Below are 12,237 nucleotides of genomic sequence, written 5' to 3' on the forward strand. Positions count from 1 at the left end.
ACTCTGGAAAAGTATTGTAGATTTTAAAAGACCAAATAACTTGATACTCGGGTGCGGTGTGGATAAGATAGAGCAAACCCTGGCCACTCTTGTCTGGTGACTGATCCTCTTAAGGGACTCTTCCAACTTCAACAGCAGCATTACAGTAGTACAAAGGGTACATCACAAGGATCAGCTTCACACAGGTCAATGCTGTCTTCACAAAGACAACACTGACACTGCCATTCAGTGCTACACTTCACCTCTTCTTTTTACACAGGAGGAGGGATGTTCTCTATGTACTAGGCTTCCAATAATCCATTGGACTTTCCTGGCTCTCTAACATGGTGACAAACAGGTCACTAGGGAACGTTTCCTCTTTTACTTTAGCTGATAAGTCATTTAAACGAAATCTGCTGCCAGGTTTTTGCAACCTGATGTAGGGGCAGAGATCCTGATTTCAGCAATGAATCACTTACAGAGCTGTTTGGCACTGTTTTGATAAAATCACAGTTTTGTCTGCTACATATCCAGCAGTTCTCTGAATGCTGAGCTCTGTATAACCCCGCCCACAACACTGATTGGCAGCTATTTGTTTACACAGTGCATAGGCTGAAAGCTGCCAATCAGTAGTGGGGGCGAGGTTATACAGTGCTCAGGGACTATATGTGTGGCGCCCCTGCGGGTCCTGTCGCCACAGAGGTACTGCATCTCATCCAGAGGTGTGGTATCTCACGACCAGGTAAGATGGGGGCACCTCACCACACTCTTAACACTGCACTCAACACACACACACTAGCTAGTCAGGGCACCTGGGTGTACCCTTCGCGAGGATGGCCTCATCCCAGACTGGCTAGGAAAGGGTGTTGGGAGCTAGTGGGGAAGGTAGGTAAAGGGGAGGAGCTTAGAAAGTGGAGTGATTTAGAGCAGCCAATGGGAACAGCGACTGGGCGGAGCTTAGAGAAAGAGTGGGAGATTTGAAAGGATTGGAGAGAGTTCCCTCAAGGGAAGAGCAGGTGTAAAGATGCTCTTGGAGCAGCTCCTGTCAGGAGGGGCTGCCGCACAGATTGGCTGGGAGGGAAAGCTCCCGGGAGGAAAGAATGGAATTTCTAGAGTCCCACGCTGATTGCTATCAGGTGGGAGAAGAAATCAGGTCGCAGAAGGGTCTCAGCCCCTAGCCTAGCGAAGTAAACAACGAACTTAACTAGCAAGCTGACAGCTGTGGTTGCTGTATGGGCCACAGCGAATCCCACAGTTAACTTCCCAGAAAGGCAGCCACATAGGATCAAGGAACCGCCTGAGTGACGAATTCTGACAGGATCCGCGGCAGCTAGCCTGGGACACTGACTGTGAAGGTGCTGGAAAGGAAGAAAGGAGAGGAAACCAGTACAGTGAGACGGCCTAGGAAGGAACATACTGAAAGGGAGTGTTGGAGGGGTGTACTCATCTACCTGGAAGTTTACTGGACCCCTGACCTGGAGGACTCAGCACTGAAGTGGGCATCTGTACTGCAGACACACTGTCAGTAAAGCCCATTGAACTACATGCGATTGTGTCATCCATTTTATTCCTGTGCCACTCCTCCACTCCACACCAAAATCCTACCAACAACTTCATCTATTCTGCCCTGGTACTACAGCCCTACCTGTGGAGGGCTACAACATCATAGCTGCGCCCAACATCCATCCCAGAGGAACAACACCGCAGCACTGGTCACCTCTGACCAGAATATCACAGGTGGCGTCAAGTATCCAAATATAAACTTTATTCCAATCTCCTTAAATACCACACAAACAATTGCCTTTGACTGCCTGGGGCCACGGACCGGGTCCCAGCCGCCGTGACACCGTCCCCCATTGAATTCGACGGGCCCGGCTCAGAGTACCCCACGGCCCCCGGGGCGCGTCATATGGCGCAAGACTAGTCCTATAGTGATTATCTCCTGCTGCTAAAACACTCATTTTCTTGAAAACAAAAACAACAACAGCCTAGAGTGGAATCAAAGTCTCTGCCCTTACATGGTGCTGCTGTCAGGTTACATAACAAAAACCTGCTGACAGATTACCTTTTAGGATGAAGTACCACACAGCCCACTCTGACCCACCTACAACTTCTCCCATGGATTAAGTAATAATTCCACATAGTCTTGGAGTAGATAAGTCTACTACACCTCAGACCACAAGGTGTACAAGATGCATAGACTGTGTGGGGCAAGGTACAACACAATATATACATATCCGATGGGCGGGGCTTATTCGCCTGCTCCCCCCTCGTTGTCTTGCTCTACGCATTTCTTCTTTCTTCCTGCATTCACGTAGTGTTTCAGCGCTTGCGCATTGCAAAGGCCTCCAGCGCTTGCGCAGTATGCTTTGCCAAACTGTGGGCAAAGCATATAATCGTTACTGCGCATGCGCCGGTGTTTTTCAGCGCGGCCTATGTTTGGCTCCCTCTGCTTCCGGGGTACGCAGGGCTTTACTAGACAGCCGACGTCCAGGAAGTGCGTCCTGCATGTGAAGACTTCCGGGGCATAGACAGCGCTGAAAAATACCGGCGCATGCGCAGTAACAATTTTATGCTTTGCCCACAGTTGGACAAAGCATACTGCGCAAGCGCCGGCGGCCTTTTCAATGTGCAAGTGCTGAAAAACAACGGCATCTGTGATATTCACAGATGAAGTTACGTTCAGCAAGCCTAGGAGGGGGGTGGAAGAAGGCGAATAAGCCACGCCCATCGGACCGGACCATGGCAATTTACATACATCTGAACCGATATAAAAAAGTATGCATGAAAGGTGCGGGGTCAGGGGGAAGCAAAAGTACTAAGAGAATCCTTATGTGACACACAATTGAATGATATCATGATATCTCAAAAGAGGGGTGACAGATTCCCTTTAAGTAATAATAGGCCATTAGATAACAGTTCAAAATGATTTCCCACTATTAACATCCAATTCACTGGGAAATATAACTAGGACTCTTTGTAGCATTTGATTCATTGTATGTTAATGAGTCCAGTGAAAAGTCCCTCAATGCCTGTGCATGCAGAGAGAGCTGTCAGTCACTTTTAGGACCGCCCACGGGACTCCTAGACGTACAAACGTCAGGGCCTTTATTAATGACTACACGTTATACTGAATATTTGCCAATACACCGTGACCTACACATCATGCTACGCTGTTTGTCCTTCTGTATACCATACTGCGCACCGACCGGACTGCATGTACAATGTGACCGCTGCCTCTGAGGACTGCACTGTGTTCATGTGATATCGGTGCGGTTTTTACACGGCTCCATTTTTGCCCACGCCACAACATGTATTTCACTCAGTAAAGGTGATCCGTCACCGCCTGAGGTGACCAGATAAAGAATCAGCAGAACTTCCCCTGGTAACAGAACAATGATACGAGAGCGTCTGACAGGAAGCGGCTCCTGTGGTAAGCATCTCATCCGACAGACCATAAAATAACAAAATGTGGAAAATATTCACTTTTAAGCCCCAAGTAACCACATATTCGATATTTTAGGAGTAAAAATGAGAAATGGAAAAACTATGAAAATAAAGATAAGATATAGCAGGATTAAGAAGAACGCACACGTTTCGTGGAATAACTGCAGATATATGAGGTATTAATGTTAGTATTTCTTCCCCAAAGTGCTCTAAATAGATCCTAGGACTTGCAGTAGTCTGGATCGTCCTTGACAAGGTACATGCCAGCGTCAGAATGGAGGAGGCTTCATGTACCCCGGGGGCGCAGAACCTTTCCCAAGGCCATGTTGTCCCATGGATTGTAATAAATACTGAAACGAGTCTTCTCATTTGAGACTTTATGGGTATCAACACTATGTGGATGCAGCGTTTTCTAACATGATGCATATTCCACGATGGTAATCTTGTCCAGCACTCAATCTCCAAATTTCAAAGTAAAAAAATAACTCTATCGATCCATTAAAAAGATATGAAAAACATATGAGTTTAAAAACATGACAACCTGAGAAAAAACCCTACGTGTTTCCAACCTAGAAATATGGACGGTTCTTAGTTATGGCATTCCAAGATATCTAGATGTAGAAAAGTGTGTTACAACTACTCAACACCTAACTTTACTATAAATAATGTGTAAAACGCAGTACTACTTCTAGGACTCCCACCTGTCAGGAGAATAGGATCGCCATGCTTCCCTGACCAGCACTCAACAGTCCATATGACTGCTACACAATAGCCGCCTGTACACCATGTCACCTCATCTATGGAGGGCTGTGCCAATCAGTCATGCATGGTAAAGATATGCCATACATGGCTGACATAGGAATAGCATTTTACCTGGGGTAATAGAGAAGTAGAAACAAATACCAGGTCTGACCCAAATATAATACAATATTTATCAGCCCTAGAGGTATGCACTATCCCTTTTACACTAACAATCTGATAATTCAAAGCTGCACAGGAAGGCATTGCAGATCCATGGACTTGTTATGAACCCATAAACCAGTCCTATCCCAATTTAGGTGATGTGTCACACTGTTTCATCACTGGCATCCAACAAAGAACTTTTTATAAAAGTTGAAATAGTCTCATACATATCTGCATGAAAACAGACTATGGTATATCTCTGCTGATGGATTTTGGCAACTTTAGTGGAATTTTGTGATAAATTTAATGTGTATACGGACAGTCCGTACATTCCCTGATGACATTCAGACTATGTGCACACTTTGCGGAATTGCCACGGAAAATTCCGCAACTCCCTGCCGCGGGAAATACGCTAGAGTTCCGCATGTATAATTCCCGTGTATTTCCCACGAAAAACTAGTGTTTTGCAAGCGTAATTAGCTTGCAGAATGCTAGCGTTTTCCAAGCGATCTGTAGCATCACTTGGAAAACTGATTGACAGGTTGGTCACACTCACCAAACATAGTGTTTGACAAGTGTGACCAACTTTCTACTATTGAGGCCGCCTATGCAGCGTCAGTAGTAAAAGATAGAATGTAAAAAATAAAAAAAATTAAAAATGGTGTTATTCTCACCTTCCGGCATCCCACGCAGCGTCCCCAGGGCTCAGTGATGCTCCCGGCATCTTCCGGTCCCAGCGATGCCTTGCATCAATGACCTTTGATGACGTAGTGGTCTCGCGAGACCACCACGTCATCTTGGGTCATTGTCGCAAGGCATCAATGGGACAGGAAGATGCCGGGAGCATCGCTGAGAGGTGAAGGTGAGAATAACACCAGTTTTTATTTTAATTCTTTTTTTTACAAGGATATGTTACCCAGAGCCAGGAGGAGAATCTCCTCTCCTCCAGACCCTGGGTACCATCTGCACATTTTCCGCTTACTTTGCGCATGGCGGCCATAGCCACATGCGGAAAGTAAGCGGAACAATGGATTCCTATGTGTGCGGAATTCCCGCGATTCCGCACAAAGAATGAGCCTGCTGCGTATTTTTCTGCGATGCAAGTTTGCCGCAGAAAAATACGCAGCATTAGCACAGCATGTACGGAATGCCATTGAATTCAATGGGCTGCTTATTTTATGTGTTTTTGCAGCGTTTTCGCCGCGGGAATTCCGGACGTGTGCACACAGCCTTATACCTGTCCAGTTAAGGAAAAGTGTCAAAACTAAAGGAACACAAAAAGCGCAATAGGGTCTTATCCGGGTTAAATGCTGGAAAAGTAATTTAGATTGTACTCACCCTTTTTAAGAGAGGTTCAAGCATGTAGGATCAGTAATCTGCTTGCTGCACGTCCAAAGGTCAGCTCTGTGACCGCTTAAACATCAGTTTTTGGAATAAATTCTCGGACTTTTGTGCGCTGCCAGATAAATTCACCAATCCAATATTTAGGAAAAAGATTAATTCATTTATTTCCCAACGCGTTTCGAAATGTATACCATTTCTTCATCAGGGGATGACAATATGATATATTGTCATCCCCTGATGAAGAAATGGTATACATTTCGAAACGCGTTGGGAAATAAATGAATTAATCTTTTTCCTAAATATTGGATTGGTGAATTTATCTGGCAGCGCACAAAAGTCCGAGAATTTATTCCAAAAACTGACAGTTAAGGAAAAGTGCACGCTGAAATGCAGACATTGAATATATGGAATTTGATCTGCTTTACTGCTATAGAAAATACTTAGCGCATAAATCTGTCAATTCATGAGAACCCAACAGCCAGCAACAGGGTGTACCTCTTTTGTTGGGACCCTAATCTAATGTGTTTAGGGACAGATAGGATCCAGCACTAATTAGAAATGCCCTAGGCTGATGAGGAGAGCGCAGTCAGTGGGAATGTACTACAAATACAGTAAAAAAAACTGACCGGCACATCCAAACAGAACAAGTGTGAACAGGTGCAAGCTGAGTCAACCAAGTCGATGCAGTTAAGAAATGTTCAGCTGCATTCTGAAATAATTAGTGCTGGATCCTATCTGCCCTATCTGACAAGTCCTACGTCATCCACTGTCTCCTGACATCGCACTCCTGTGCAGGTGTACTTTTCTGTCCTGTCTAGGGAAGAGTAAAGCACTGCAATGCACATGTGCCGGGGCTCTTTGACCTTTTCCGGCATCTAAGCACTGCAGGACTTTGCTCTATCCTCATCAGGGCAGAAAAGTACACCTGCACAGGAGTGCGATGCCAGGGACACTGTGCGAATGACGTAGGGACGCGTCATCCACACGAACCAAGAAAGAGGACAGCATCGCAAGAAGAAGGGAGGCGTCGGGCCAAGACACCCCTCGGACCAGACCGCCCCATACGTGAGTAAAATAAAAGGTATTTTTCTTGTCTTGCAGGTCAGGTTGGGGGCAGATATACAGCATTACAGAATGCTGCATATCAGGCCTGAAAGGTGATGGTCTTATCTCATATTGGTCAATCCTGGTGACAGGTTCCCTTTAAATATCGTATTGTGGATGAAATAATTGTAAGGATGTATGGGGGAAGCAGTCTAGGACAGACACTGAGAGATCAAGTAGACAGTTGTTTAAATGTTGTAACTCACACCCAGCAAATGATGTAGAGAATCATCAATGAAATAGTTGAAATGGGATCGCTACATTGTAGCATCGAACATCGCGAACTGTGTTCACACAGACAGACAATATAAAGCGTAGGTGCGCCCAATGTTCATATCTAATAATAACATTTCCCCTTATGATATTTATTTGAATAGATAAATTTGTAAAGTATTGTACAAACATTTCTGTTGATACTGAGAATCATAGAATCGCAGAGTTGGAAGGGACCTCCTGGGCCATCTGGTCCAACCCCCTGCTCAAAGCAGGATTCGCTAAATCATCCCAGACAGATGTCTGTCCAGCCTCTGTTTGAAGACTTCTATTGAAGAAGAACTCACCACCTCTCGTGGCAGCCTGTTCCACTCATTGATCACTCTAACTGTCAAAAAGTTTTTTCTAATATCTAATCTGTGTCTCCTCCCATTCAGTTTCATCCCATTGCTTCTAGTCTTTCTTTGTGCAAATGAGAATAAAGATGATCCTTCTCAATGTGACAGCCCTTGAGATATTTGTAGACAGCTATTAAGTCTCCTCTCAGTCTTCTCTTCTGCAAGCTAAACATTCCCAAATCCTGAAACCTTTCCTCATAAGACAGGGTTTGCAGACCGATCACCATTCTGGTCGCTTTTTTCTGTACATGCTCCAGTTTGTTGATGTCTTTTTTAAAATGTGGCGCCCAAATCTGGACACAGTATTCCAGATGAGGTCTGACCAAAGAGGAGTAGAAGGCAATAATGACTTCACGTGATCTAGACTGTATGCTTCTGTTAATACATCCTAGAATTGCATTTGCCTTTTTTGCTGCTGCATCACACTGTTGACTCATATTCAGTCTGTGATCTATTAGTATACCCAAGTCTTTTTCACATGTGCTGTTGCTTAGCCCTATTCCTCCCATTCTGTCTATGCTTTTTTCATTTTTATTGCCCAGATGTAGTACTTTGCATTTTTCCCTGTTAAAAACCATTCTGTTAGTTGCTGCCCACTGCTCCAGTTTATTTATATCTTTTTGAATCCTCTCTCTCTTCTCTAGTATTAGCTATCCCTCCTAGCTTTGTGTCATCAGCAAATTTAATCAGTTTACCCTCAATTCCTTCATCTAAATCGTTGATAAAGATGTTGAACAATACAGGGCCCAGGACAGAACCCTGTGGTACCCCATTTACGACCACTCTTTGGGTCCGATCACTAAGCCAGTTATGAATCCACCTAACAAGTGCCTTGTCCATTCCATACTTAGCCATTTTTTTCAATAAGGATTGTGTGAGAAAGAAAATGTAATCAAATTAGCAAAGAGAAAATGTTTTCGATAATACAAATAATTATTAATTCCACTGCTCTGCTACTGAACAATTTATTGCCTTGGAACATGATTATCCCTACTTAGGACTTGAATTTCCACTCCTCCTTTCTCTGGTCTAATCATTCAACGAGCGAACAATCTCCATTTACATTACATAATTTTAGAACGTTAAACGATTTCATGTGTGAAAAACAAGTGTTTTTGGACACATCGTTCAGTCACTCAACCCATTCACATTGCACAATCATAATGAACGAGGAATCGTTACTATTAGAATCTAATAGATTATCGACCAGTGTAAACGCAGCTTTAGACCCGAAACTCCGTGCAGCCTTGCCCATAATTGTATCAAATAAATCTGCTCAGTTTACAGATACTCTAGAACCAAGGTGCAAAACTAGCCACCCAGGGGCCCCATGTAGCATACAATGTAATTCTGTGCTGCCCCCAGCCATCTTGATACAGATTATTTTCAGTACCTGGCTGTTTGCATATAGGCTCGATATTTAGAGATAAAAGACTCACAGCTCGAGAGCAGTGATGGGAAGGAAGTAAGAGAGCACTGTGTAGCAATCTGGCTCTCCCATGTATCAGGATAATGGCATCCGTTGCCCGTTTTTTGGCATTCCAAAAAGGAATATATAAGAGAGGTGAGCATCTACACCTGGAACGCTTTCTGCTAAAACAACACTCCTAATCTTCAAAGGAAAGAGCCACAAACATGCAAGGTCTCCTCCTCTGGGGAGTTCTAATTCAGGGAGGAGAAGACCCCCATTACCTGAAAGGTAGGACTCCTGAAAGTGGTACAAGCACCTATCAGACTTTTATGACAGACCTTTGATGTGCCATAAATGTAGGACAGTAAAGAACATTTCAGGTCCATTGTGGTGCTCAAGTGAGATCGGGGTGGTGCAATATGACAGCGTTCCTGCTCTAGAATCTCTTTAGTAACATTATAGAACTGCTTGCAATGAATAATGGAGACATATGTGTGAGAACTACTTTTATACCGAACCCATCACTGTATTATATTGTTCAACTAAGTTCCCCTTAGAATGCAAAATATCTTACTGAACCCTTGTCTTCACCCCGGGTGAAGTCATCCATCTTTCTCAAAACCCCAAGGTCAAAGCTTGCTCTTCCACCATCATCGGCACTCCTTCTCCGGCCAGGCATGCCTCTTTTTGGCCTGCTTTCAATTTTCTTCTGTCGCTGATCAAGGCGGCTGCCACTGCTTAATTTTCTCACTGGGTTTGTCAGCCATTTCTTCAGTGTGCTCACAGACCTCCTGGATCCTGGGGAACTCGGGGCAGAGCTAGTGGAGGGCTGAGGTTGGATGGAAGCCACCGAAGCCGATATGCTGCCATCACTGCCAGCAATGGAGTAGGATTCTGAAAAAGAAAGAGAATATATACATTAGTGTTCTGGAATAAGTAGGTTATATCAAGGATTCTGAATCAAGGTTAAGTGAGAACCTGGAAAATAACACTTTTATCAATAAAATGCTTATGTTTTCGCCTTTTAGAAAGCATTGGATAATGTGGCACAGTTGGCCATCTAAAGTGTCATGCCACCAATCAAAATATTGGAGATTATTTACTACAAGTGCAAGGATATGAGATTGTGACAGATGTAGAGATTTATTTATACAGATACCATAATTTAATTTATTTAACAAAATTCATGGTGAAAATCCACAGAAATTCTGGTGAAAATTATACTGTTGATACGATACTGTTAGTTTGTTGTTAATGTCCATAAAACCCGGCCATAAGAAATGTACATCAATCCTGTGCCATCTTCCTTGTAACAATGCAGTTTATAATGACCCACATACACGGGTTTATTTCCTCTCCATGCTGCAAAGACATGGCATAATCCGCGCCATTCACTAAATCAATGATTATTAAAACGACATCTTATTCCTGCATTATTGAAAGAGGAAAAATGTATTAGTGATTCGGAGCTGAATCATAAAATGTGGGACCTGACTTTAGAGAAGTAAAAGAACGGGGTACCAAGCCTGGGTCATACCATGGCTGACTCATGTCTGTGTGGGCGGAATTCCACTGCAGGACATGTCACCATGGCAACCCGCGACTACGGAGAAGAACCATGTGTTCATCACTGGTGCGAATGACAAGGGATGTGTAAGCGTCAAGCCCAGCGTGCCACTGTCATGTAATATTTATCCAGAGATAGATGAACAGACAAGTTAGACAGAGAGAGGCTAACAATGTCAGAACGAGAAGAAGACCCACGGAGTGAGTTCTGGAAATATCATAGACCAATATAAGGCACAGATCTCACAGGTATAAAGCAATGTCCAAGCCAACAGGTGCGCCTGTACGGTATTTCCAAGCTGAAAGAACTGGTGTATATATACTGTGCAGGCTCAGACTGGCCCACAGGAGAGCAGGAGAATCCTCCGGTGGGCCACCATCCTCTTATATGAGCAGTACCTGGCACAATACTGTATCATTATGTACGGACAGAGACAGCATCTTATTCACTTACAATCTACCCAGTCCACTGTTATATAAATATTTGATTGAGGATAATGTCACATTTGCATGTAGTTGAAAAGTGGGGCCCTGGAGTTGGTTACTGGTGGGCCCCTGGCACCTGGGAATATGAGTGCTGACACCGCTGAAATGGCACCAGCACAGCACCTTTAACCTCTTTTCTCCCAACTCCCAACCTTCATACTCAGACAGGGAAATTCCCAAACACAGATTGTTTGAATAAGGACTTTGCTGAGTAGCAGTTGAAAGCAGCTTCTAAAGGAGCATGAACTGGCATTGAAACAGGAGTACAGCATAGTGTTTGGGAGCAAAGGAAGCAAAATAAGGTAGTGAAGTATAATTACAAAAATTCTGAACTTTGCAACGCCTGGTGGATAATTAAAAAAAAAGTTTGGTTAGTCATTAAACAATTTTTATCTCTGTATGTGCATGTTTAGTGCCATTTAGGAAATGACACTGATCCTGAAGAATAAGTTTAAATGAATATGAAGTATAATCAACAGGGAGTTTGTATCTAAGCGACTATGTACAACACAATATCTGCCAACAGACGATATGAGAACATTCAATTAGTTAGTGATTCAATGCCCATTTTACTGATCTGCTCTGTGAAGTAGCTCAATCAGAGATGAAAACTGCCAAGCTGTCAGCATGACCAACGATCCTCCTGGGATCCAGAGAACTCAGAACTGGTCTTCATTATCTCTAATTTCTAAGTGAAGACTTGTAAGGGCATTAGCTTTTATGGTGATTGTTCTTGTATTAGAGGAATTCAAAGAGATAAAATGTTCAGTGTTATTGTATTAAGTCATTCTGGAACCTGATGCATTATAAGCTAAAGCGCAGCATGGATTTTATCACCTTGCAATTGTATGAATGAAATGCATAATGGAGTCTATTTATGGAAATAATTATATGGGAAATTATGTAGTAATCCCTTATAGAAAAATCACTCACAATTAAACATGTGATTTACAGAGGATTAAAATACACTGTTAAAGGTTATAATTTCATAGCAACAAAAAGTCAGAGTAAAATATCACCTCATGCACATTGTAAGAATGTCTTAAAGGTTCTTGACTAATCAAGATAACCTGCTTCCGTATGACCTATTACTGCTTATCCATGTAATGCCTTCTAAGAACCGAAAAGCAGCTCTCACTTGGACAAGCTCGGCACATCCAAATATTTAATTCCTTTCAATGGCTGGAGGGCAATACTACATTTTCCCTGCAGTAGTGTCTGCAAGAAAATGTATGGCTGATTGTAGCTTTCATATGGCTGCCAAGCAGTGGTGAGTAGGATTTGCAGAAAAGAGACAAAAAAAAAGAGCTAGTCTTTGTTAGATAAACCTTTCAAGGGAATCTGTCAGCAGCTTTTGCTATGTAATCTAAAGACAACAGGAGATAG

The 12,237-nt window shown here is 43.3% G+C and overlaps 1 protein-coding gene across 3 annotated transcripts in view; it reads right to left on the bottom strand.

Annotated features, from left to right (window-relative positions):
* ARHGEF25 (Rho guanine nucleotide exchange factor 25) overlaps positions 1-12,237 on the bottom strand; it is a 482,441-nt gene that overhangs the window by 105,628 nt on the left and 364,576 nt on the right. For all 3 annotated transcript variants that reach the window (XM_073576807.1, XM_073576806.1, XM_073576808.1), the window contains one exon: positions 9,374-9,693. In XM_073576807.1, coding sequence (XP_073432908.1) covers positions 9,374-9,693 — 320 coding nt within the window. The remainder of the gene's footprint in view (positions 1-9,373; positions 9,694-12,237) is intronic.

This window comes from Dendrobates tinctorius, unplaced genomic scaffold (assembly GCF_039654945.1).
Source record: "Dendrobates tinctorius isolate UK_male_01 unplaced genomic scaffold, ASM3965494v1 ptg000051l, whole genome shotgun sequence".
Taxonomy (NCBI): Eukaryota; Metazoa; Chordata; class Amphibia; order Anura; family Dendrobatidae; genus Dendrobates; species Dendrobates tinctorius.